The following is a 27,758-nucleotide window of genomic DNA, read 5'->3' as shown; positions in this document are numbered from 1 at the left end:
TCCTAATATCCTTTTCAGATAGTTTGTTGTTAGTATAGAAATGCAAGTGACATTTGTTTGTTAATTTTGTATCCCTCAGCTTTCCTGAATTCCTTTATTAGTTCTAACATTTTTTTGTGGAGTCTAGAGTTTTCAATATATATAAGATTATGCCATTTGAAAACAGAGACAGTTTTACTTTTTTCTTTCCAATCTAGATGCCTTTTCTTTCTAATTGCTCTGGCTAGGACTGCCAATACTATGTTGAATGGAAGTTGTGAGAGTGGGCATCCTTGCCTTGCTCCTGATCTTAGAGGAATGCTTTCAATTTTTACCTTTGATTATGTTAGCTATGGGCTTTTCATATATAGCCTTTTTTATGTTGAGATAATTTCTCTCAGTTTCTAGTTTGTTGAAAGTTTTTATTATGAAAGTATGTTGAATTTTATCAAAAGCTTTTTCTGCATCTATTGAGATGAGCATGTGATTTTTTAATCTTTCATCTGTAATGTGGTATATCATATTAACTAATTTTTGTATGTTGAACCATCCTTGCATCCCAGGGATAAATCTCACTTGGTCATGGTGCATAATGGTAATATTTTTGAGAGAATCCTAAGCATTACATTGTCATGTACATGATAATTTGCTGTGGAACTTTAGATTTTTTTATATTGCCAAATATCAAATTTGAAAGAATTCATTAAAACATAAAATATTTAAAAGGAAAAAGTCTTACAACTTATTTTAGCTATGTTCTTAAAGGCCTCTTGCTTTAAAATCCCAAGAATATGTATTTACATGTTATAAGTAAACTTTTCATTTAAATCTATATTAGTATTTAATTTGTATGATGGAAAACAATTTGTTTTTCTGTATTTTGTTTCCTGAATCTGGTGCAGCATCTTACTTTTATCAGCACTGTTGAAAAAAGAAGAAAAAATGCCAATGCTGCCTCCCGAACTCAAATTTGAACCTTCTAATGTCACCAGAAATTCCCTTGACAGTTGTTTTCTTTTTGAGAGAAGTTGGAGGAAAGCAGTTTTAGAAACACAAAAGATGAGGAAAGGTAACTTCATTTTATTCTTATTTTACTTACAAAAATATAGAAATAGTACCTTCAATTTACATATACTTTTTTAATCAGTCAAGAGACATTAAATAATTTTTGTAACATTAAGGTAAGAAAGATAATACCGTAGGCTTATGGAAAAGAAAAATGGAAGCAGATTAGGAATAATTTACTTAAGGTAATTCTATAACTCATGATAAAAAACAAATTATGAAGAACTACTCTTGATATCAGTGTAGTGCTACCTCTGTTGGATCATACTTCTTTTTGTAAGTCATGTTTGTTTTTAAATACCTCAAGTTGGTATTTATATTTTAAGAAACCCAAATCTTTAACAGCACCTTTTTGTATTAATAATTCTAACCCAAACTTTATTTTTTGAGTGAGCTATGTGGAAAGTATCATATCTTATAGTTGCTCAATAAAGACTAATTTCAGAACTTTTGACTTGTATACGAGTGTAATAACTTTCCCCCTTAATTTCAAATTATAATTGTATTTCTTGTTTATACTGAATTTTGCCTTTGGCTTTATTAATGGAGGTAGAATTCTTGAAAACAGCAAAATTCAAACTCCCCAGCCATTTCATCACTCCTGGTTTTGAGTGTGTTACTGTATTTTTTCGACGTTTTTACTAGATTCCTATTAAAGATACACCAGTTTATCTGTTCTCCTACCTCCAAATCTAATTACTGAAAAGAAACTCTACATGATTTTGATCAAAGAAACTATTTTTTCCAAAAAAGAATAATCAAAGGTTGAAAAATAGCATTTTGAGCATTTAATATTACTCTAGTCCCATTAAATACTATTTCTATTGCTATGCTAGATTTACTTAGTAGAGAAAGCTTAGAAAACAGTTCTCTATGTTTAAAAATCATCCAAACCTTTAATCTCTTAATCTTCTTTTTCCATTTACTGTCTTCATTTTGAAGTTTTTTTTTAAAAAAAGAATAATTTGAACAATGTCTTATACCAGTGATACCTGAGGTCAGTAGAAGAAGCCCTCCTGATGCTTTAGATGTTGCTGTTTATAGATTTGATGTGGGATTTTACAGAGTGAAAGTTAAAATCAATGCCTGAAATGGAATTCTTTTCTCTCTCACTGCTAGCTCCGATAATCATGTGTTTGTACCTCTTGATATCTACACAAAAGCAGGAAGGTGAAAGGATTTAAAGTAGCAGATATTACAAGATTCTTGAAAGTGCTTTCTTTGTTGGTTTTTGGGTTTTTTTTGAAAGTGCTTTTAATCTGTCTTTCAATGTGAATGTATCTAATGTTCTGGAAATTCTGATTAAATAAAATAATGAAGGACAGTGATGACTATGGGAGATCTGTGAAGCTGCTCTTCTTCCTTCTTCTAATAGTTCTTAGCCCCTTAATCAGCTCTTGCCTACAGTCCCTATCCTCGGAATTGAAAGGTATTCTCTTGGGAAAGATGCTAGCTCAATTACAGTAGCTTAATTTTATTTTCTTAATGACTGATTTGGTATATTTATTATACATTTTAGTATATAGTAAAAAAAATTATATACATTTAATTAAGAAGTAATACAGATGGTTATTATACTATTTTTAATTAGAATACACCACAGCATTTGGTCTAGAAGAATTCAAAGAATGTGTCAAAATGCCATATTTACCAGGATTGCAAAATTGCCAAAAAAGTGTAAGTTCCACTCCACTAGAGGTTCATAAAAGACTCCTGCATGCTGATACCGAGATGCCTCCTGTCAGGTAGGTCATTTCTTTTCGATTCTCTTTTGTTGAATATTTATTTATAGTAACACTGCTGAATGTAGAGGTTTTTCTGGCTAGTGAATCTAATTCTTTCTTGCCTACTATTTTTTGCATAAAGGATTTAATTTTTAAAAATCTCAATTAGCGATTTTATTCAGTTTGACCAGTAGGTACTTTTTTCTGTTTTCAAGTGACATTGCCAGAAGGAATTTAAGGACTTACTTAAAAAAATCTTTATTGCTTTAGTGTAGATTGCTCATGAGAATATTGGAATTTTTAGCAATATAAATAACTGAACTCTTTGCAATATTAACAGGTTTCTGTATCGTGAATAGAGAACCTTGTGTTTCATTTCTAGTTTGACTGAAGTGGTGTGAGGGGAGATCCTGAATGAGATGTCAGCCTAATGAAGACCTTGCATTGCTATCAGATGAAATGAGTTTGTCAGCCAGAAAAGTCCCACTGACTTTGAATACTGCCATTTAAACACATGATAAACACCTTTCCTACTATAAATCAGGTTGCCTGACATAGCATTAAAAGAAAACTTCTTTCTCCAAAGGGACCTGTAAGTTAGTAAGACAGTCTCATATCCTATTTGGTTTCTGCTTTGATTTATTTATTTATTCATCAAGTATTTATTGAATGGCTAGTACTAATTCATTTTGCCAGCCTAAAAAAAGATGAAGCATTTATAGCAGTCTGAGTTGTAACTCTCTTTAGGGGAGGATGTATATTTTCATATTATCTCCTGCCATAGTGTGCTTTGAAGTCATCTAGTTATACATAGCACACACATATTGGAATTTCAGAATATATTTCTTGAGTTTTCCACTAGTATTATTGGTCTTGTTAATTACTCTGGAAACAAATTTTGGTAATATAAATAAAGAATTAGAATATACTGAAAATGAAAAGTTGTGGATAGTTTATATCTAAATTACGAAAATAAATAAGAACTTTGTAGAAAATTTGGGGAAAAAATAAAAATAATTATTTGATAATTTATCCATCCTAACATGTTGGAGGTTCTCTTCTACCCTCCTTCATTTTGGGTTTTTATTGGAGTTGTGATTTTAGTGTACTTACAATTTTTTATTCTGTCCTTTTTTACTTACTATTACACGTATGCATTTTTTTCATGTTACGACATAATCTTCAAACAGTCTTTACTGGCCACATTATATTTCATTGTAGAGCCATAGTTTATTTAATTTTATTTAAGTTCCCTATTGTTGGACTTTCAAGTTGCTTTGACATTTTTTTGGTTTTGCAAATAACACCTTAATGAGCAATAACATACATAAAGCTTTTCCCATCATTTTTAATATCATTCGAGGACAGATTGTCAAGCTATAAAAATATAAAAAGCAAAATTACTCTTTCTGAAGTGAGGTTATGGTGAAATAAGGCAGAATCAGAGATGGTAGAAGAGAGATTGTGAGTTGCTAGTGGAGTAGATGGTAGCAGTTAAAGAGGAGGGATGACAGGAATGTAGAAAGAAGAGACACCATTGGAAACATGAATATGAAACCTACTTAAGGACAGTGAGTTTCCATTGTTACCGAGACACCTGTATCCCTGACCCTCAGCTCACTCTTGACCTCCAGGCAAACATACGTAGGGCTGCCTATGGCCATGGACTTGTCTCAGTACAGACCAGTCTTGCTACCCTTCTTTCAATGCATCTGATCATCTTAAAGAAACTGGAAACCCGGAAAGCACCAACAATTAACCCATTGGGCCTCTAGATTTTAAGTCTTCAATTTGCTTCCTTTTTCATCCGATTTCAGTTCATTATTTTTTTCATTTGCAATTTGGCTGTTTGTGAAATGATCCCTTAATATTTTATGTTGGCTTGAGTGTGAATTTACTTAATTTAATGAAGAATAATTTGACTATATTATATTTGTGTTATGACAAGGGTTCTTCAGACACAAAGTGGAAGAGTGGTGGCTGAGTGTCACACTGCTTATGAACTGCTTGGCGAATGTAAATGTTGGTTCTTTTCCCTGTGTCTTTATTTTAGCCATTCTACTGAGAACATGTCGGGTTGCCTACAAGTATTTTATTCTCCTCTGCATATTGAACAACGCCTTGTGAAAGAACAGTCTTGGCAAAGCAGGGAAGTACTAATTTTTGTCTGTCTTGTATATAACCCCATATCCTTTTTAAAAAAAAAACCCATATGTGGATATTTGATTTAAAAACTCTGATAAAAGTTTAATGTGTTTTTAAATTTCTTAAATGATAAAATTTTTCAGTGAATCTCAAGGCATACTTTGGTAATATAACTGAAAATAGTCTTAGTGGTGAAGTGCATTTAAAAATTACAGCTGACTATCCTGCGGTATGACAAACTGCCTCTAGCTGGCAGGCTAGCAGACCTGAAACGATGATTTGTGAGTTTAATTCCCTTAAATTAATATTATGAAACTGAAGCAATATGACCTCTCAGCTCACCAGTGTTATCTTTAAAAGTTCCATGCAGCCAATACACAAAGATATTTGTTCTGATATTGGACACTGTTTTAAAAAAATGGATGTTCTATGTTTTTTGAAGGACGTAAAGCCCTTCACGCTAAGGAGATGAATCATAGAATTTCAGCTATCAGTCAGTAGGTGGAAGAGAATCTGAGGAGTGTCCCTAGGGACCACTAAAACCTTATCACATAACAATCAGTAAGGCTGGTCTTGAGTCCCAAACCTCAGTGTGAGTACTAGGTCGGCTCATCTTGACTGTACCCATATTTGACAACTAGGAAGTGTGATGTTGCCATGGTAATAAGTTGCTATGATACCTCCAAGCAGCCGTGTAAGCTGACTTCATTAAACTGTATCACATGGATTAAGAACTAATATATGTTTTGATTGAATAGAGAACAGAAAAAAAAAAGTTATAGCTGACTTCTAAAGTTTAATGAAGTTACAAGAAATTTGGAATTCTTATGGGTTATCTCGCCCACAGCAGATTCAATCGTGACATATTTCCTCTAGTAACTACTCATTATCTAGATCTATTCCAATAGGAACAAAAGTTAATTATGACAAAATTCAGATTGTGGTAATTAATAGGTAAAAAGAGCACAAATAACTGATAATTGGTATCTGGCATATCTAGATACCCTGTTCATCTAATCTTGAGTCCCTTCCTCTAGCATTTCCTGAATCATGATTAGTGATAAGATAAAGGTGGGAAAAGTCAGACCTAACACTCATCCACTGGTAAAATTTATTAACAAAAATCGAGATACTGAGTTGGTTCATATCTGCTTCTGATTGGATTATTTGTGATAGAAGGAGTTTCCTTCCTTTAACGTTTATTTAATTTTCATATGATGTCCTTCAACAAGTGAATTTCACTGAAAGCAAGCTACTTATCTCTTACTGTATTTAAAAAAATTAATGTACCCTGGATTTATGTAAGAGTGAATTTATGATAATACATAATTTTAGGTTAAAGAAGGCTAAGCCAACATGTACTGTGGCACCACTTCAGGGAAATCAAAAGGTAGCCTGGCTCATCTTTTTCTCCTACCACATGTCTTATTAACTATTCCATACTTATCTTTTTTTAAACTTCCTTTCTTTCCATTGACTTAATTGTCTTTGTTTTGTTAATGTTTCTTTTAAGCTTTGTTTATAAACTTAGTGGATGTTGTGTTCAATATGTACATACCATTATTATCTCATGTTGGAGGATGGAGGGAACAAAAAGTGCCTACCGAACTGAGAAGGCATCTTGAGACCAAAAACCGAGGCAGGCAGTTCCATATAATCAATGGATCAGCTTATTATATTGATAACTTACTCACAGGATGGGATTGAGTGGACAACGATCTGGAAACATGTGTAGTCACACTCCACACTGCCAAGGGGCCATTGGGACAACTTTATAGTTAACCTAGGGCATGGGGAGTATGTGCTTGAAAACAGGAAGTGTATTCCTAAGTCAAGATTTATGAATGGGTAACTATTCTCATGGATGCCAGGAATATGTCAGGGAAGGTCTTCATCATTGTTTGGAGGCTAACAGAGCATAGAGGTCACCTGGTCCTAATGATTATTAAGCAATATCTATTAACTACAAAGCCCTTAACAACAGAGAAGTGATTCACTGCACAGTACAGTCCCGGGTAAGGTCAGTGGGAGGACAGGAGAAACTGTGTGGACCCAAGATGGCATCAGTTATGCTAACAGGCATACCTCTCAGGACCCTGGGATAGGCCCTCATCATCTCTCATGTGGACCGTTGCGTAACCTGCAAAATGATCTTGCTTTAGAGTTTCTGACCTTGGAAGTCCTTTAACACTACAACAAAAGTCTAAAACTTGGCCTCTAATCACATCACTCCCTTCTTCAAAAACAACTTGTTACCTACAGACTAAAGTATGAACTCCTTAGCTTGGCCTTGAACTCTTTACCGTCTTCCCCTAACTTTCCTTTCTAGCCTTATCTTCTAATTAATTTTGTCATGAACCTGTGTACCTATAACATCCAACCTCAAAAACCTATCTATATGCCAACAGTTTGGGTTCCATAAAACTACTCCATGGTGACTAAGAGACTTTACAGTACCAAGGAGCATTTCCACTATTTGGAGTATGAGTTTTTCCTTTGAAGCTTTAAAATCAGACATTCTCACTTCCACCTTTCTGATACATTTAATCAGAATTTTGTTTTTCAAAAACAGACACTGTTGAGTCAGTTAGTTACACTTTTAATGATGCCTACAAGATTTTGGAGAATTTCCTGGCAGCTCTGATATCTACACTTACTGCCTTATTCCTTGCTTCACGTGTTACAGATTCATGGGGCAACATACTAAAGGAACCATTTATGGCATATGACATAGTGCATATGTCTAGCATTTATGTTCTCCAATAAATTCTTAGCCATTTCCTGAAGTAATTTTACCCAGGGTCAATGGTGAAGATTCTTGAGCTGTACAATCAAACATTTTTCATTTTGTCATTATATTTTCTTGCCTTCTATTGATTTTTATCTAAATAGGATTTTTCAACAGTGACAGTATTAACATTTTGGACTGAATAATTCTTCTGTCGGGGTCTGTCCTGTGCATTGTAGGACGTTTAACAGCATCCATGACCTTTACTCACTAGATGCCACTAGCACCTCCCAAGGTGTGGTAACCAAAAATGTCTCCAGATGTTGCCCAATGTCTCTGGGGTGGCAAAATCACCCTCAATTGAGAACCACTGTTTTAAGCATTACATCTTTAACATTATATGTTATCTGTTACTTGTCCTTCAGACTATCAAGTGTTTCATCCTTTACCTGTGCACAACAGTTATTTCCTTACCAGCATAACATGTTTTAAACCTTACTTATTTTTCATTTTTGTCATAATCATAGTTGTCTTCTTATAGTGCATTCATCACTTCCATGATTTTGCACTTATGGAGTAATGGAGTTAATAGAGCACCTCCAAACAAACAACAAAAATGAAAATTACTAAGTAAGACTTATATTGAGATTGTCAGTGGCAGTCAGATTGATTTGTTAGCAGCTTTGTAAGTTTAGTCTGTGGAAGTTCATAAAGTCAAATGTTCATGAACTTCTTGGATATTTCCTTTATCTGAATTTCCATAAGCTATAAACAACTTCTGTAATCAACAGGTAACATGAAATAAAAATATAAATGTTAATTAGAACAAAAGACATTTGTTTTGCATCTTGGCCCAAATGAATATTTGCCTGCCTATTTTCCAGTAGGCCAACTTTATGGTTCTTTTGGGCTGGGTACTATGTCTTATTCACCTTTGTATCTCTGTAGTGCCTGTACCAATCCTACAACATATGGAGTCTTCAGTAAATATCAATACTTGTTGCTTTTCCTTCAGAGTCATATAAGAAGGCAGTTCATTCATTCATTCACCAAACATGAATTTAGCATCTACTCTGTGCCATTCATTGTTCTAGTTCTTAGGCTTAGAGTACATCTCTCAACAAAACAAAGATCCCTGCCCTTGTGGAGCTTACATTCTAGTGAGAGAATACAGCCAACAAACATTAAATATAATAAACAAATCCATCACACAGTATATTAAAATACATACTATTTTTTTAAACTTATTTTTAAATTTTTTATTTTATTTTATTTTTATTATTTCTGGTTGTGTTGGGTCTTCGTTGCTGTGCGCAGTCTTTCTCCACTTGCGATGAGTGGGGGCTACTCTTCGTTGCGGTGCGCGGGCTTCTCACTGCAGTGGCTTCTCTTGTTGCAGAGCACGGGCTCTAGGTGCATGGGCTTCAGTAGTTGCAGCATGCAGGCTCAGTAGTTGTGGCTCACGGACTCTAGAGCGCAGGCTCAGTAATTGTGGCACATGGGCTTAGTTGCTCCACGGCATGTGGGATCTTCCCGGACCAGGGATTGAACCTATGTCCCCTGCATTGGCAGGCGGATCCTTAAACACTGTGCCACCAGGGAAGGCCCAATACATAGTATTTTAAAAGGTGGAAGTGCAGTAGAAACAACAACAAAAAATAGAACAGGATAAGGTAGATCAGAAGATCTGGGGAGAGAAGGACGATTTACAATTTTAAATGGGTGGTTGGCAGTAATATTTGAGCAAAGATTTGAAAGAGGTGAAGGAGTTAAACTCTGGGAAAAAGTTATTCTTTTGGGACCAGCAAAGGTCCCAAGGTGGGATGGTACCTGACCTGTTGGAAAAGACATCAGGAGTCAAGTATGGCTAATCTCAGAAGGTGGAAGATGAGGTAAGAGAGGTAATGGAGTATCTGACCTTGTGGGGCCCTGAAAGGGACTTTTTATTTAACTTTGATTGAAATGAGGAGCCATTACATGATTTTAACAAAAGAATGATTTTAAATTTTGATTTCTGATTTAAATTTTGAAAGGATCATGTGGTCACACCTTCCAAAAAAATGGCCCAGAGAACTTCCATCTCTGATTATGATGGAATAACTTATATCAGACCAACTTTACTACCAAGAATTTGCATAAGAGCTAATCATAAAAAATAATTGAGAGCTTCCCTGGTGGCACAGTGGTTGAGAGTCCACCTGCTGATTCAGGGGACGCGGGTTCATGCCCTGGTCCGGGAGGATCCCACATGCCGCGGAGCGGCTGGGCCCGTGAGTCATGGCCGCTGAGCCTGCGCGTCCGGAGCCTGTGCTCCGCAATGGGAGAGGCCACAACAGTGAGAGGCCCGCGTACCGCAAATAAATAAATAAATAAATATATATATATATAAAAGTAATATATTACATATATATTAATATACAGTAAAAACATTTTTAAAAAAATATAAAATAATAAAAGTATTTAAAAAACAATGTTTTAAGGTGTCAAGAGCACTCATTTCCGACTCAAAAGGCTGAGATTCTGAAGGAATAACTGCAGAGAACTGAGCCCAAATATCTGTGAGCAAATTCCCCAACAGGTGTTTGCCTGTTTCTAAGTGACATGTATGCTGGGTAATATTTTAGGACATGAAGCAGAAAATAGCTTCTTGGAGGCTAAAGGACTGAGCAGAGATTTCAGTAACTTAGCATTTGCCGGGGAGACAGAGGTGGGAGTTGAGGGGAGTTTAAGGCTTGCCAAGATGGAAAGCCCTTGGCAAACACAAGCTTTCAGTTGAAACTGTTGAAGAGCTACACACTGTAATAACGGCATACAATAGACTAGCTTTTTAAAAAGCCTAAAACCCAATTTTTTTTGACATTTGGCATGCTATTTATTTCATCTTTAGCTCATCCTTTTACATTTTCTATTTATTGTGTTAAAACCCAGTTTTGACTGGATTAAAGTGATATGCCTACCAGAAGAAAATTAAATTTTCTTTGGAAAACTATAAGATAAACCAGAGCCTTACAGGTTTGTGTACACAGTCTCAAGCATTCAATCAAAACTTACCAGACATTAAAAAAAATACACCTTGGACTTCCCTGGTGGCGCAGTGGTTAAGAATCCATCTGCCAATGTGGGAGACACAGGTTCGAGCCCTGGTCTGGGAAGATCCCACATGCCGCAAAGCCACTAAGCCTGTGTACCACAAATATTGAGCCTGCATGCCACAATTACTGAAGCCTGCGCACCTAGAGCCTGTGCTCCACAACAAGAGAAGCCTACACACCGCAACGAAGAGTAGCCACCACTCGCCACAACTACAGAAAGCCCACATGCATCAATGAAGACCCAATGCAGCCATAAATAAGTAAATAAATAAGTAAATAAATAAATTTTTTTAAATGCAACTTATCAGGCATAAAAGAATGACAAACCAAGAGAAGAAACAGACAACATCAGCAGACCTACAAAAGATCCAAATAGGCATTATTTGACAGGGATTTAAAAAACTATATTTAATATATTCGAGATAATAGAGGAAATGATGAAAAATTATATCAGAATTAGAATCTATAAAAAATAAATAGAAATTATTGAGCTGAAAAATACAATAATAGATTAGATTTAACAGATGATAGGGCATAGGCAACAAAAGCAAAATAAACAAGTAGGATATATCAAACCTAAAGGCTTTTGCACAGCAAAAGGAAACAATTAACAAAATGAAAAGGCAGCATATGGAATTGGAGAAAATATTTGCAAACCCTATATTTTATAAGGGTTTAATATCCAAAATATATAAGGAACTCCTACAACTCAATAGCAAAAAACCAAATAACCCAATTTAAAAGTGGGCAAAGGACCTAAGTAGACATTTTTCCAAAGAAGACATACAAATGGTAGTAGATACAGGAAAAGATGCATAGCATCACTTGTCATCAGGGAAATGCAAATTAAAACCACAATGAGATATCACCTCACACCTGGTTGGATGGCTGTTATCCAAAAGACAAGAGATAACAAGTGTTGGTGAGGGTATGAAGGAAAGGGAACCCTTTTTGGTGGAAATGTAAGTTGGTGCAGCCATTATGGAAAACAGTATGAAGGTTCCTCAAAAAATTAAAAATAAAACTACCATATAATCCAGCAATCCCAGTATTGGAGATATATCCAAAAGAAATGAAATCCAGGGGCTTCCCATGTGGCACAGTGGTTAAGAACCTGCCTGTCAATGCAGGGGACACAGGTTTGATCCCTGGTCTGGGAAGATCCCATGTGCCACGGAGCAGTTAAACCTGTGCACAATTACTGAGCCTATGCCCTAGAGCCTGTGAGCCACAACTACTGAAGCCCGTGCACCTAGTGCCCATGCTACACAACAAGAGAAGTCGCTGCAATGAGAAGCCCGCACACCACAACGAAGAGTAGCCCCTGCTTGCTGCAACTAGAGAAAGCCTGCATGCAGCAACAAAGAGACAACACAGCCAAAAATAAACAAATTAATTTAAAAAAAATGAAATCCAAATCTCAAAGAGATATCTGAATTCCCATGTTCACTGCAGCATTATTCACAACAACCAAGATATGGAAGCAATCTAAGTGTCCATTGACAGATAAATGGATAAAGAAAATGTGATAGATATATATACCCAATGGAATATTATTTAGCCATAAAAAAGAAAATCCTGCCGTTTGTGACAACATGGATGAACCCAGAGGGCATTATGCTAAGTGAAGTAAGTTAGACAGAGAAACAATTACTGCATGGTATTGCTTATACATAGAATCTAAAAAAAATTCAAACAGAAACAGAGTAGAATGGTGGTTACTAGAACGTGGGGGCTGAGGCAAATGGGGGGGTGTTCTGGAGACATAATGTACAGCATGGTGACTAAAGTTAAAACTATACGCTTGGGACTTCCCTGGTGATCTAGTGGTTAAGACTCTGTGCTTCCACTGCAGGGGGCATGGGTTCGATCCCTGGTTGGGGAACTAAGATCCTGCGTCCCACATGCTGCACGGCACAGCCAAGATAATAGTAATAATAATACCTTATGGTATACTGAACTTTGCTGAGTAGATTTTAAGTGTTCTTCTCTCCCCTCCCCACAAAAGATAACTATGTGAGATCATTGATTTGTTAATTAACTGTGGTAATCATTTTACAATGTATATGTATATCAAGTCATCGGTGGTATACCTTAAACGTATACAATTTTTATTTGTCATATATGCCTCAATAAAGTTGGGGAAAAATGGAAAACAATAGATGATAGGATTAGTAAAATGAAAGATAAGTCATTAGAAAAATACCCAATTAAAGTGAAGAGAGAAAAAAGACAGGTAATACAGACAGAATGTGCAAAGACCATATGTGACAAGATAAAACTACTTCACACATGTGTAATTCTAATTTCAGAATAAGAGGAGCAAGAGAAGAGTGGGACACACAGTACTTACATACTGGCTGAGAATTTCCCAAACAGATTAAAAAATACCAAGCAATGAATACAAAAAGTTCGATGAAACTTCAGCAGGAGAGTGACAAAGAAAACCACAGCTAGGCACATCATAGTAAAAAGACTAAATATTAAAAAAACAGAAAAAAGGTATGTTCCCTTCAAGGGAGCAGTGGTAAGACATACAACAGACTTTCCAATTTAGACAATGGAAGCAAGAAGACAGTGGAATGGCATTTTCTAGTGCCGAAGGAAAGTAACTGGCAAACTCGATTTTTATGCTCAATGAAAATATCCTTAAAAGTAAAGGTGAAATAAAGACCTTATTCAAATGGAAGTTGAGAGAATTAATTGTCAGTAGAGGTGCACTAAAAGAAATATTAAAGAAATAATGATACAAGATGAAAACACAACTTGTAAAGGAAAGAGAAGCAGTAGCAGTAGTATTGTCTTATGAAGTTTAAAATATATGTAGAAATAAAATACAATAATACCACAGAGGTAAGATGGGGCATACATATAGTTAAAATGCTGTAAGATCCTTGCATTATCTGAAAAACAGTAAGATAACTAATTTAAAGTAGATTATAATATGTCAAAGAAACGTGATAATCTGTATGGTAATCACCAAAAGGAAAGAATACAAGTAACAAGCTTATAGGGGAAATAGTATAATAAAAAAAAAAAGAAAGCAAGAAAGGGGGACTTCCCTGGTGGCGCAGTGGTTAAGAATCCACCTGCCAGTGCAGAGGACATGGGTTCAATCCCTGGTCCGGGAAAATCCCACATGTGGAGCAACTAAGCCCGTGCACCACAACTACTGAGCCTGCACTCTAGAGCCTGCAAGCCACAACTACTGAAGCCCTCAAGCCTAGAGCCCGTGCTCTACAACAAGAGAAGCCACTGCAATGAGAAGCCCGTGCTCTGCAACAAGAGAAGCCACTGCAATGAGAAACCCGTGCACCGCAACAAAGAGTAGCGCCTGCTTGCTGCAAGTAGAGAAAGCCTGTGCGCAGCAACAGAGACCCAATGCAGCCAAAATTAAATAAATTAATTAATTAAAAAAAAACACAAAACAGGACAAATAGAAAACAACTTGCAATATTAAAGATTTAAAATTAAACATAATAAATACATTAGATATAAGTGGACTAAATATTGCAACTAAAAAACAAAGCCCATCAGAGTAATAAAAATAACTATTTGCTGCTTACAAGAAGCACACCTTAAAAATAAGGGCAAGAAGATCAAAAGTATGAGGATGGAAAAATATAAATCATCCAAACAGTAATCAAAAGAAAGCTTGTTGTAGCTACACTAACATCAAACAAAATAGACTTCAAAGCAGGAAGTGTTATGATCAATAGAGTGATTATTTCATAGTGACAAAGGGTTAATACAACAGAAAGATTTAACCATCCTAAATTTTTATGCTATATTAACATAAACTTAAAATACATAAAGATAAGTGTAATGGAATGAAAAGGGAAATAGGCAAATGCATAATCATGAGATATTTTTAAACAAATATCAAATAAGTGAAATCATACAGCACATATTTTCTGCAGTGGAATTAAACTAGAAATCAGTAATTAAAGATAATTATAAAATGCCACAGAGGTTTGGATATTAAGAAATGCACTTTTAAATAACTCACGAGTCAAAGAAGACATACAGTGGAAATTACATATTATTTTGAACTGAATGATGATGAAAATATGATATGTTGGGCTTCCCTGGTGGCGCAGTGGTTGACAGTCTGCCTGCCGATGCAGGGGACACGGGTTCGTGCCCTGGTCCGGGAAGATCCCACATGCCATGGAGCGGCTGAGCCCGTGAGCCATGGCCGCTGAGTCTGCACACCGGAGCCTGTGTTCTGCAACGGGAGAGGCCACAACAGTGAGAGGCCTGCGTACCACAAAAAAAAAAAAAAAAAAAAAAAAAAGATATGTCAAAATTTGTGGGATGCAGTAAAAACATAGCTTTTAGGGAAACTTACAGCATGAAGTACCTGTATTAGAAAAGATGAAAGGCTTAACATCAATGATTTGAAAATTCATCTCAAGAAGTTAACAAAAGAACAGCATACTAAATTCAAAGAAAATAAAAGGAAGAAATGATAAGGAGCAGAAATCAATGAAGTAGAAAACAAATAATCAGTAGAGAAAATCAACAGAGCCAAAAGTTAGTTTTTTGAAAATGTGAATAAAATGGATAAATGTGTAGCAAGGCTGATGAGAGAGAGAGAGAAAGAGAGAGACACAGAGAGAGAGGAATTACTGATATTATATTAAAAAAAGAGAAAACACAACTTAGAATTGACACAGAACTGACACTGGTGAATTCTTCCAACATTTAAAAAAAAAAAAAGCTATGTTACGTAAATTATTCCAGAAAATAGGAAAAGAGGGAACACTTAAAGACCCATTTTATGAGGTCTCTAACCTTGATTCTAAAACCTAGCTTTGACGTTATAAGAAAGTAAATTTATAGACCAATTTTTCCTATAAAATGGAAGTAAAAATTCTAAACAAGACATTACCAATTCAAATTCAGCAATATATAAGGATAACGCAACACAATCATATCAGATTTACCTAAAGCATGCGAGATTGATTTAACGTTAGAAAAACAATCGGTGTCATTCATCTTATTAATAGAATAAAGGAGAAATCTCATATGTTCACTTTAATAATTGCAAAAGATATTTTAATGAAATTCAATATTCATGATTAAAAATATTTTTAGCAAACTATGAGAAGGGAACTTTCCTAATTTGATACAGATTATCTTTTTAAAAAATCCTACAGTAAACAGTATACTCTTAAACAATTAATGGGTCAAAGAAGAAATCACAAGGGAATTTAGAAAATATCTGGGGACAAATGAAAACAGAAATGCAACATACCTATAGATTGAGCAAAAGCAGTGCTAAGGAGAGAAATTTATGGTAAACATAAAAAAAAGGAAAAAGATCTTGAATGAACAACATAAACTTATACCTCAAGGAGCCAGAAAAAGAAGAATAAACTAAGCCCAAACTTACAAGAAGGCAGGAAATAATAAGATTAGAGAAGAGATAAATGAAATAGAGAATGGAAAACAAATCAACAGAATGAAGATTTAGTTTTTAGAAAAGATCAGCAAAGTCGGCAAATCCTTGGTTAGACTAAGAAAAAAAGCAGAGAAGACTCAAATAGCTAAAATTGGGAATGAAAGAGGAGACATTATAACTGATCACAGAAATAAAAAGGATTATAAGAGGCTACTGTGAACAATTATATGTCAACAAATTGGGTAACCTAGAAAAAATGGATAAATGTATAGAAATATACAACCTACCAAGATTAAATCATGAACAAATAAAAAACTGAACAGACCTGTAACTAGTGAGGAGACTGAAGCAGTTATCAAAAACTTCCCAACAAAAACAAAAAAGCCCAGAAATCTATGGTAAGAGAATTATAATTTAAAGATGACCAGAAAGTTGCACATTTGCTCATATCTTATTGGTTCATACTTATTAACAAAGCTCTATTTAGCTCTGAAGCAAGCTGAGAAATGTAATCTCTACCTGGATGACCTTGTGCTCAGTAAAATTCTGTTTTGGAAGAAGGAGTAAAAAGTTTTGAAAAGATCATTAGTAGTCTGCCATAATTCTTTTATAATTAAAATTTCTAACATCTATTACAGATATTTGGAAATATAGTTAATTTTTGCAATTTGATCCACATTGCTAAAGTCCCTTATTATTTCTTGATATATATTATACATTTTATACTGTGTATACATACATATTATATATGATATATATAAATTTTTGAGTTCTCTATGTAGATTATCATAATCATATGTGAATAATGTCAGTGTTATTCTTTCTTTCCAAATCCTATGCCTTTATTTTTCTGATTTTTCTAAGCTGGCTAGAACCACCAATACAATAGTGAAGAGAAATGAAAAGTCGGCAACTTTGACTTGTTTCTGATTTTAAAGGAAATGCTTTTAATGTCTTCTCATAAAGAATGATGCTTGATGTATGTTTTGGGTAGATATCTTTTATCAAGGTAAAGAAGTTCCCTTTAACTTTAATTTGCTGAGAGTTTTTGTTTTTTTTTAAATATAAATGAAAGTTTAATTTTATCAAACATTTTTCTGAATGTGATTTTTTTTTAAGTTAAACCCATATTTATTTACTAGCACTGTTAAACGTTACACAAAACACATTCAAGTGGCAAGTAATTATAATGCAAGCCCTTGCATGGCAATCCAAATTTATTGAGCTACTGATGCTAAGTTATACAAAATTGCACCACTTTAATTAAGGCTTTTAGTTTACATTTGGCCACCTCAAAAGTAGTTGTAACATTAGGTTGGTCAATTTAAATACCGTGGCTCCCTGTTGGGTAGACACACAATCTTTACACCCAAACGTTAATGCATGCAAAGCAACAAGGCATTGTTAAATAAAACAGCAATAGTTACTGCAACTTAGGCCTTGTGACCAATTACACATGATTAAAATTACTTCCCACATTCACATCCACAGTACTCGTCCACCATTTAACATCTCAACCAAAACGTTACACATGTGAAACAATCACTAACAGGCAAAAATACTAAACCTGTATATTTGGTATTGCAAATACACTTATGCATGAGCAAGCAGGGGATTCACAGTGAGAATCTACAGCTGCAGAAGCCTGAAAATGATTTACAAAAATTGTTAAATCATTAAAAAATTGTTTGAAAATACACACTTCTTGTTGTAGACCCCCACTGTACACACAACTATAAACATTGTTCCCTATGTAAACAAAAAAGGAAACATATAATAAAAGATTTGAAAAGTCTGGACATTTCCTTCCCAACAGATATTAAAGGCAACGTCTTTAATCTAAGACATTATACTGAAAGGACTGTCATATTTTAAAGACAAGATCACTGTCTCCACAGGTTTTTAAAAATTAAAAAAACTATATAGCTGTGTTAATCAAAGCGCTTATTTGTACAATACAATGATAATGACCTTGAATTTCTTTAAAAAAATTACAATAAGCTACAAGTATCAAAGAAGCGAAGTTATCTGGAGTAGTCTATATAGGAGCTCTTTGGACTTTCTTTTATTATGCTAAAATAGTGGTGCTTTTAGGATTTACATTATTGTACTCTCCAATACAAAGTATAGGGCGTGTTAAAGTATACAGTACACCATTTTCATACATGTACAACATTGGTGGATGAAAAATGTCTCTTAGCGGGCTTCCCTGGTGGCGCAGTGGTTGAGAGTCCGCCTGCCGATGCAGGGGACGCGGGTTCGTGCCCCGGTCCGGGAAGATCCCACATGCCGCGGAGCGGCTGGGCCCATGAGCCATGGCTGCTGAGCCTGCGCATCCGGAGCCTGTGCTCCGCACCAGGAGAGGCCACAACAGTGAGAGGCCTGCGTACCACAAAAAAAAAAAAAAAAAAAATGTCTCTTAGCAGTAATACTGGATTGTAGCCTCTGGTTTTACCAGCTGCATACTCTAGGACTATTATATAAGTAAAAATCTCTCTTGTGATACTGGAAAGTGATTAGAATGTGCAAACTGATGTAGTAGCTTTCATCCGCCTCTTAAAGGGCACCACCACAGAAAGTCCATTTAAGATGTTGGTAGGTTTAACAAAGTTGGAATGCTGGCACTGTTGAATTGGGCAACAGTTCTTCAGACCTGGCTCAGAGCTACAATGCATTTAGTATATTAAAGCAGCTGACATGATGACTTTTTGCGGGCCTTCCCAGGCACTGGAGTTTGTCTGTTAATTTGCCGCACTAGGTCATAAAAGATCTCATTAACATTTATTTTTGATTTTGCAGAGGATTCTAAGAATGCACAGTTGTTCCATTGTCTTGCTAAATTTTGACCTTGTTCCTTTCCTACAACTCTTTCATCTTCCAAGTCACACTTATTACCAACCAGAATCATTGGAACATCATCAGTGTCTTTAACTCGAAGAATCTGTTCTCTCAGATCTTGTAAATCATTAAATGTGGACTGTGCTGTGATGGAATAAACTAATGCAAAGCCTTGTCCGTTTTTCATGTACAAATCCCTCATTGCTGTAAATTGTTCCGTTCCTGCAGTATCCAAAATTTCAAGCATACACTGTTGTGCATCTACTTCAACTTGCTTTCTATAAGAATCTTCTATCGTAGGATCATATTTTTCAACAAAAATTCCTTGAACAAATTGTACAGTCAGAGCAGATTTTCCAACTCCTCCGGAGCCAAGAACGACTAGCTTATACTCACGCATGGTGCAAACTTGTAAAATCTAGTACCTCTCACGCTGTCACCGGGTCCCCGCAGCCAGCGTCGCCTCGCACTCCCTCCGGGTCGCTGCTACCGGCGCCACGGCGGTCCTGCTGCTACCGCCGCCGCCGCCGCCGCTCCAGCTGGCTTCTGAATGTGATTTTCTGTTTAATTTTTTAAAATAAGTTTCTCATTTTAAAAAATATTTATTTATTTGGCTGTGCGGGGTCTTAGTTGCAGCATGCGGGATCTTCTGAGTTGCAGCATGCGAACTCTTAGCTGCAGCATGTGGGCGCTAGTTCCCTGACCAGGGATCGAATCCAGTCCCCCTGCATTGGGAGCATGGAGTCTTAGCCACTGGACCACCAGGAAAGTCCCCTGTTTAATTTTCTAATGTGAAAAATAACATTTGTAGATTTTGTAGTGTTAAGCCACTCTTACATTCCTTGGATACCCCCATTGAAGGCATGATGTATTATCTTTCTTGTGTACTGCCATATTTAATATGCTAATATTTTATTGGGTTTTAAAAGCTATGTTGATGAGTGAGCTTACTACTAATTTTCCTTTCTGTCCTCTCCTTGTCTGGATTCAGTGTCAAGACTGTAATGGCCTCATGGAATGAACTGGGGAGTATTCTGCTTTTTCTATTCTCTGAAGGATATGACCTAAAATTGGAATGATCTCTCCCTTGAAAGTCTGATAGAGTTAATTTGTAAAATCATTTGGATCACTTGTTTTCTTTGGAGGAATCTTTTAATATTAGTTCAGTTATTTTAATTTTAGGACTCTTAAGGCATTCTAATTCTCCTTCCATCAATTTTGGTAAGTTATATCTTCTAGAATGTTTTGCATTGTGTCTAAGTTTTCAAATTTATTGGCATAAAGTTTAGTCTTTGCTCTACCTATACTTCTCCTCATATTATTTATTTGGGCCTTCTGTCTTTTTTTAGTTAATCTAACTGGAAGTTTTCCTTTATTATTAGTCTTTTCGGTGAAGAACTCTTGTCTTCTTAAAAATCTTTCTAATTGTAAGTTTGTTTTCTACTTCATTGATTTCTCCTCTTTCCTGTATTGTCTTCCATGTTCTTTGGGTTATTCTTTTCCTAATGTATATCTTATACCTAGCTTACTAATTTTCAGTCTTCTTTTCTAACACAGGAATTTTAGGGTATAAACCCCACTATGTACAACTTTTGTTGCATCACACAAGTTTTGTAATATTTTCTTTATCATTTCATTTAGTTACAAGTATTTTTAATGTTTATTACAATTTCTTTTTTTGATGGATGAATAATTTAGAATGTGTGTATACATTTCTAAATATTTGAGGATTTTAACACTTATTATTAACAACTTCCAACTTAATTGTATTGGTCTGTATGATACCAGTTCTTTAAAGTTTTTTGAGGTTTGCTTAATGCTTAGAATCTAGTTATTTTGTAGCCAGAGAGTCTAAGTGTCAAGTCCATCTTACTGCTAAGAACTGGAATCCTGATCGATTCTTCCCTTCTACTCTCTGTCTGAAATTCCCACTCTCATTACACACCCAAATAAAACAAAACAAACAAAAATACCAACCACGTTGGAGAATTGAGGTCAATTTTTATTTTTGGCACGTGAAACTGAAGTTAAACAATAGTATTTTAAAGCAATATGGATCAGTGTATTATTTTCAAAGCCTTGTATGCTTCTAAATAGAAGTATTTATACATATTACATATTTAGGGCAATATTTGTGATTACATGGGAACTCCGAATTGATGCATCTGGGTTTAAATCCTGCCTCTATCAATGTCTAAACTCTTTTTTAAATCTGTAATCCAAGATAGTACTAGTTACCTACTTCATATTATTGGTGTATGGATGATATAGATGAAAAATACTTGAAATAGATCATTCAATAATTGTTATCTGTTATTATTGTTATTACTGTCCTTCAAAATAGAAGCTTGATTAATGCTGTTTCAGTTAGTGAGTGACTTATTTTACTTTATAATTTTACTCTTTTACCTCAACGTTTATGAGAAATTGTTTTGTTTGGAGACAGTAACTTGATAAGCGTGTAAGGTATGAAATGAGTTATTTATGGAGATCATGCCTTTTATTTTGGAATAAATTCCACAGCCATCCCTTGTTTTAAGAAGCACATGACAGACTCAGATTTAGTTTTATATCATTAAATATAAACATTAAGCATTTTTTAGTTAAATATTTTTTGAGATGAATTGCCATCCCAATCACTTTAGAAAGTTAAGTAGCTTTCATTTTTACTTCAAAGAATGTGTTATATGAAGAACTATATAACATATATAACTATATGGTGTTTAATGGTGATTTGAGGAACAGATATTTGGTGTATACTCTTTTAGAGAATATCATTCATGTGTGCTTAATTTAATTGTAATAACAGTTTTGGGGTTTTTTCTTTACAGGTTCTGGCTTCAGCGATCCTCTCACTGGAGCACCATCTCAGTACTTACAGAGACTTTCTAAAATGGCCATTTTGGAGTATGATACCATTCGTCAAGAAACAACCAGAAAATTTTAAAAGAGCAAGAAACAAGAGCCTTGAGACTGCTGATTATCCTTTGGTGTGATGCTTTCTTCACTGACTTCTAAGGTTTGTCTTTTTCCTTTTTTCTTTTCTTTTTTGATATATGATATGATCAATGATTTACATACAATAGAAATGTAAATAGGAAACATTTTCTGTTATATACAGCATATGTTGTATTTTGTTAATCTTACAGACATTTAAGTTATTATTTATACAGTTTATATATGGGGACATAAGCATAAGAAAAATTATATTCTATGAATTTTATGCATATTGGTTATATTTTTTATTCAATTTGATAAATGTTTTTTGAGTATCTGTACAATGACGTTTGCTAGGAGCTGCAGAAGATTCAAGAATGAGTCCTCATTGTTAGGGTTAGAAGGCTCCCAATGAGAACCCCTTCTTTTCCCTGCTTGAGCTTGAAAGCAGTTGTGAGATAGGTATTCAAGCAGATGAAAATGAAAATATTAGTTTTGTTTGCTGATAAAACCTGGAAGGGAAATCCTGGCTTAGATGTGTGGCAACAGTGGGTTTCCTAACACTGAACTTCAGAATTGGACAAATGTACACACTCAGGCATTGCTCATCTCAGGCTCACCTGCTGAATCGGGCCTTTACTACCAAGCAGGACAAGGCATCTCTACTGCGTAGACAGGCGGATCCCTGAGGGGAAAGTGGGTGGGAAGAGAGACTTGCTCAATCTCTAGGGGAGGAGGAGGAAGGTTTAGGTCAAGAGGAAAAACCCCTCCTCAAGAAAGCCTGAGGTGTTTGTCAATGCAAGTCCCTGAAAAACGGAGAAATCAAGGATACCAGTGGCCGATCCAGCAGAGAATGAGAAACGGGCCATAAGAGAACAACAGAGTGTTAACAGAGGAACGAAAATGAGGCAGTAATGTCCAACAGGGAGGTAGAGAAAGCCTCATGGAAGACGCAGTGTTAGAAATGGGCCTTAAAGACATGAAAGATGGAGGGAGAGGGCATTTCTAGAAAGACGGAAGAACATAGCAAGGACATACTATGCATTTGGGAACAATGTACTTGGCTGGAGCACTAGGTGGTATAGGGCAAACTTCATCAATTCACGTGCCTACAGACACCAAGCCAGTAGCACATTGAATGATACCAATCAGATGAAGGCTGTGGTGACCTGGGTCATGTTTCTCCATTCATAAACAGGCACTCACTGCCTAGTTTCAGCCCTCTTGTCGTGTGGGAATGTGGACCCAAAGTTGCCAGATACTCTAACTTTTCATGAGAAGCCAGAATCTGGATTTTTGTGAAATCTTCCAATGTGTAAATATTAGCAACTAATTCAAAATAAGCAACTTATAATTAAAAATTTATAAAGCCATTGTGTAAGCCAAAGAAAATTACATGGGCAAGCCAGATCTGGCTTTGTGGGGCTATTTATTTATTTAAATTTGTTTATTTATTTATTTATTTTGGGCTGTGTTGGGTCTTCACTGCACATGGGCTTTCTCTAGTTGCAGCAAGCGGGGGCTACTCTTCGTTGCGATGCGCGGGCTTTTCATTGTGGTGGCTTCTCTTATTGCAGAGCACGGGCTCTAGGTGCGTGGGCTTCAGTAGTTGCAGCACATAGGCTCAGTAGTTGTGGCACATGGGTTTAGTTGCTCCACGGCATGTGAAATATTCCCATACCAGGGCTTGGACCCGTGTCCCCTGCATTAGCAGGCAGATTCTTAACCACTGTGCCACTAGGGAAGTCCCTGTGGGGTCATTTATTTATGCATCCTCGGGATCAAAGGATTAGAGGGCGATAGGGCTCAAAGCATAACTTGATCACATCTGGTAGAGAACCTGCAGATGCCAAGCATGAGTCTATATTTCCTCTGTTTCACAATGGAAGATTTTGACAATGAAAGTAAATTATTGCTTTTGTGATTGAGGAAGATTCATCCAGGTTTAATTTGTAGCCTAGATTGTAGTGGGAGGAGACTGGAGATAGGGAAACCAGTCAGGAGGTTTTTATAAAAATTGAGGTAAGAATCTCTCAGTAGAAAGGTAGAAATAGGAATGGGAAGGACAGATTAAGATAATTAGGACATCAAGGCAAAGGACTTAAGATCCTTTGATTAGATATAGGCTATCAGGAGAGGAAGGATCAAAACCAGCTTATTTCTGGTCTTAGACATAAGATTCTCAGGAGATGCTAGTTTGGGGGAAAATGAGGATGAGTGCAACTTTGGGTATATTCAGTTTAATGTGCCATCAGGACATCCACAGAGAGATGCCAAGCAGGTAGTTGAAAGCAGATGTGTAGTTCCAGAAAAAGATACTGACTAGAGTTAAAACTTTGAGAAACATTTGCATAACCAAGGCTGTGTTTTCCCCAATAAAAGAGTAGAGAGAGAAAAGAACCCAAATTTATAAGGGGTGAGAGGAAATAGGTAGAAGACAAATGAAGGAGAAGGAGAAGGAAGAGAAGAAGAAGGAGAAGGAGAAGGAGAAGAAGAAAAATAAACTATCACAGATGTAGGAGAATGAACATATTCTATGTCCTTGCATGCTCTGTATTAATGTATAAAATACACTATTAATGTGTGTTTATATGCATTACATGATGCATTAGTTTCTAGGGAAATAACCGAGTAAACTTAAGTGGATGTGTTTTTGCCTACATCTGAATTTTGATTGAAAATGATTTAGATATTACCTGTACCTTTTCTATGTTCTGACCACCTCCTCCAAGTGTGGCCAATGATTTAAGAAATGAGAAGCAGGAGAAAAGGTTTTCTCAAACAAAAATTTGATGAACTTTTTAAAAAATTTATTTTAAAGTATAGTTGATTTACAGTGTTGTGTTAATTTCTACTGTACAGCAAAGTGATTCAGTTATGCATATATATACATTCTAAGAACATGGTATAATTTATGTCAGAAAATATTTTGTGGATAGGCACTTCTAAACACCTTTGATTATCAGATGGATTTCATTTATTGAGCTCCTACATGTACTCTAAACATTTAATATTTTTGTAAACGTTATGAAAACCCTAAAAAGTAGGTGATATTATTCCTATTTTATAAAATAAGTAGATCGAGGATTGTTTTATACTTGGTCTCCAGCTAGAAATAGGAGAACTAGAATTCTAACCTACTAGGATTTGAAGCCCATATACATAAAATCAGTAGAATAATAATTGTTTTAAAATTTAAACTTAGTTGATACAGCAAGGTTTAATTACTTGAAATTTAGAGCAAGATAGTAAATACTTGCACAGAAAAAAATATCTCCTAGTGTTGAGTTCCTGACTTATGACACTAACACATCTTGGAGCATTTATACCAGTAGAGTAGAAAGACCCCTCCCCCATCTCCCCTATGAAAGAGTTCAACTGAAACCAATTCAAGAAAGGAGTGGAATGTTTATTTCTTTTTAATAAGTGAGATATGCTAGCGACAATTAATCATCTTGGGATTGAATTTAACATGTTTTTCATTAAATCTTTAAAAAAACAACAACAACACAGGCTCTACTTCCTTACATTGCATTTACTCTTTTTGTTCCTCATAAACTTTTTAGAAAAACCAACATGTATTTGGTACTCAGAAGGCTCACATCATCCCCAGTTGAGCACACCCAAGATTTAGACATAAGGATAAGATGCCAACTTCTGATATTGTAGCTACTGTGGATGTTAATTTTATGCTTGGGATGAAGACAATGTTGCCAGCATGACCCTTTTGCATTTGTGATTTGGAAATTCCTCCAGTGTAAGCAATATCAGTCACAATTTGGGGAAACTAGACCTTACGATAAATATTTAGGTTGGGAGAATAGAGTTCTGATTTTAGGATGAGAAAACAGTTCTTTACAAAGAATGATTACTTCAGTGAAGGACAAATCATTAGTCAATGATAGTTCCGAAGACATTTCCTGAGAAGACATTGTTCATCAAGCAACATTTTAATATGTAATTTAGACTCCTGAGTACATATGGTCACCATGAAGCAGATGCCATGTCTTAGATTAAGGAATGGGTATGTTAATTAATATCTTGTGATTCTGATTCACAGTCTCTGTGAATTTGGTTGATGTGAATTGGTACACAGATCCTGATCATCCTGGGCAAATTAATGAAATGAGGGGGTTTTTTTACTAGAAAAATAACTTTAGTATTTTTGGGAAAATAGTATACATTTTTAGGAATGTCAGCAATGTAGAAAAGTACAAATAAGAAGTTTACAAAACACTTCAAATCTCACCCATTCATAAATAACATCAGGTAAACATATTTCTCTGCATATATGCAGATAGATACAGAAATACCTGTATTAAAATGGATCATTCTGTGCATCCTATGTTTAAATAAAGTTAAGTTTACTCTTGTAAAAGAAATAAGTGAAACTGAAGTCAATGCTAAAATCCAAATGTTATTAACTTTAAAATATTTTATAATATAGGTCTAGATATTCTTTCCTAAAAGAGATTTTTTTTTTCCTAAAATATTCCTCTTCAAGAAACTTCTGGTTCTGGTCGAAAACATTTGTCAACTTAGAAAAACCTACCTAGTCTTCTAAAGATGAGTTTAAAAAGTTTCCAGATACTGCCTTTGTTGCAAGGGAAACTTAAGCATAAGTATTACACAGAGACCTTGGGACTTGAACTGCATTCTCCACTAGGGTTGGTCTCTGTTTCACTTAGTCACTCACACTTATACAGGGTCTTCTATGGGACAATAAGTCACCACACCCAAAGATAATTAACCCCTTTGCAGAACCAGCAAATCTTTATAACATTAATAAAGTGAGCAAAATGTTGAGAGAGAGAGATTCTTCTGTAAGGTTTTTCAAAGTTAAGTGTGCATCCAGATCTGGAGAGCTTGTTAAAATACAGATTCTTACAGGTCTGGGGTGGGTTTGAGAATTTGCATTTCTAACAAGCTCCCGGGTGATGCTGATGCTCTGATCCACGGATCACACTTTGAGTAGCCTGCCTGAGAATCACCTGCACTTAGAGTTACCTGGTGCATTTTTGAGACACACCATAGTCCAGGCTGTACTCCCAGAGAATCTGATCTAGCTGGTTTGGGGTGGCCACTGAACATGGGTAAGTTTTAAAATCTCCCCAGGGATCCTAATGTGCAACTAGGTCTGAGGATTACCATTGAAATGTTAAGAGATTATGAAAAATATCAAGAAGTTGAAATAACCTTTTTCCTTCTATTCAGAGCTTTATGGACACTATTACATTGTCTCCCGGCATTAGTTGTTGCTGTGGAGAAATCTGATTCTTCACCATTTTTTAATCCCTTGTAGATTATTTGCCATTTCTGCCTGGATGTCTAAAGATTCTCTTGATTCTTGAAACTGAATCAGAGTATGACTCACTGTGTGTTGTCCTAGATCAAAATTTCCTGGAACGTAGTATGTTCTTTCAAAGCTGCATATTCCATTTTTTCTACATTTTGGGGAAATTTTTTCTTTCATTGTATCTTTGAATACTTACTCCTTCTGTCCCATATTTTTGACTTCTCTACTTCAGGAACAGCAAACATGCCTGAGATCATCTTTATCTATTTTCAGTATCTGGCGAGTTGGAAAATAAGATTTGTCAATATTTTTCTATTTTCTTTCTGATTAATCTGTGGAATTCTTTTTTCTCCCCTAGCTGTGTTGGCTGTTGATGATTTTAGTGTTTCTTCTAGGTCACCTATTCTCCACTGTGCCTGGCAAGGTGAAGGTATTATTTTCCCATTTTATAGACAAAGAAATTGTGATTTAATAACTTACCCAAGTTTCCACAGCTCACAGGTTCCAGAGCCCAGGTTTGAACCTGGGTTTACCTGAATCCCAGGTC

General features: G+C 35.5%; 2 protein-coding genes across 3 annotated transcripts in view; one reads left to right on the top strand and one right to left on the bottom strand.

Annotated features, from left to right (window-relative positions):
- Positions 1-885: 885 nt before the first annotated feature.
- LOC308630074 (uncharacterized protein C8orf89) overlaps positions 886-27,758 on the top strand; it is a 41,609-nt gene continuing 14,736 nt past the window's right edge. The window contains exons 1-4 of one of the 2 annotated variants that reach the window (XM_081258469.1): positions 886-1,048; positions 2,636-2,789; positions 6,249-6,303; positions 21,809-21,997. In XM_081258469.1, coding sequence (XP_081114595.1) covers positions 922-1,048; positions 2,636-2,789; positions 6,249-6,303; positions 21,809-21,925 — 453 coding nt within the window. In that variant the 5' untranslated portion in view covers positions 886-921 and the 3' untranslated portion in view covers positions 21,926-21,997. Of the gene's footprint in view, positions 1,049-2,635; positions 2,790-4,821; positions 5,194-6,248; positions 6,304-21,808; positions 21,998-27,758 lie in introns of those variants that run through there. The other variant, XM_081258468.1, reaches the window with a different exon arrangement.
- LOC308630073 (ras-related protein Rap-1b-like) lies at positions 18,554-19,518 on the bottom strand. Its single transcript, XM_081258467.1, has one exon. It carries the CDS (start codon positions 19,376-19,378, stop codon positions 18,824-18,826), a length of 555 nt encoding a protein of 184 aa, XP_081114593.1. The 5' UTR covers positions 19,379-19,518; the 3' UTR covers positions 18,554-18,823.

This window comes from Mesoplodon bidens (genome assembly GCF_964165515.1).
Source record: "Mesoplodon bidens genome assembly, chromosome: 16".
Classification (NCBI taxonomy): Eukaryota; Metazoa; Chordata; class Mammalia; order Artiodactyla; family Ziphiidae; genus Mesoplodon; species Mesoplodon bidens.
Note: the sequence above shows the minus strand (reverse complement) of the source record. Positions and strands in the feature narration are given on the sequence as shown.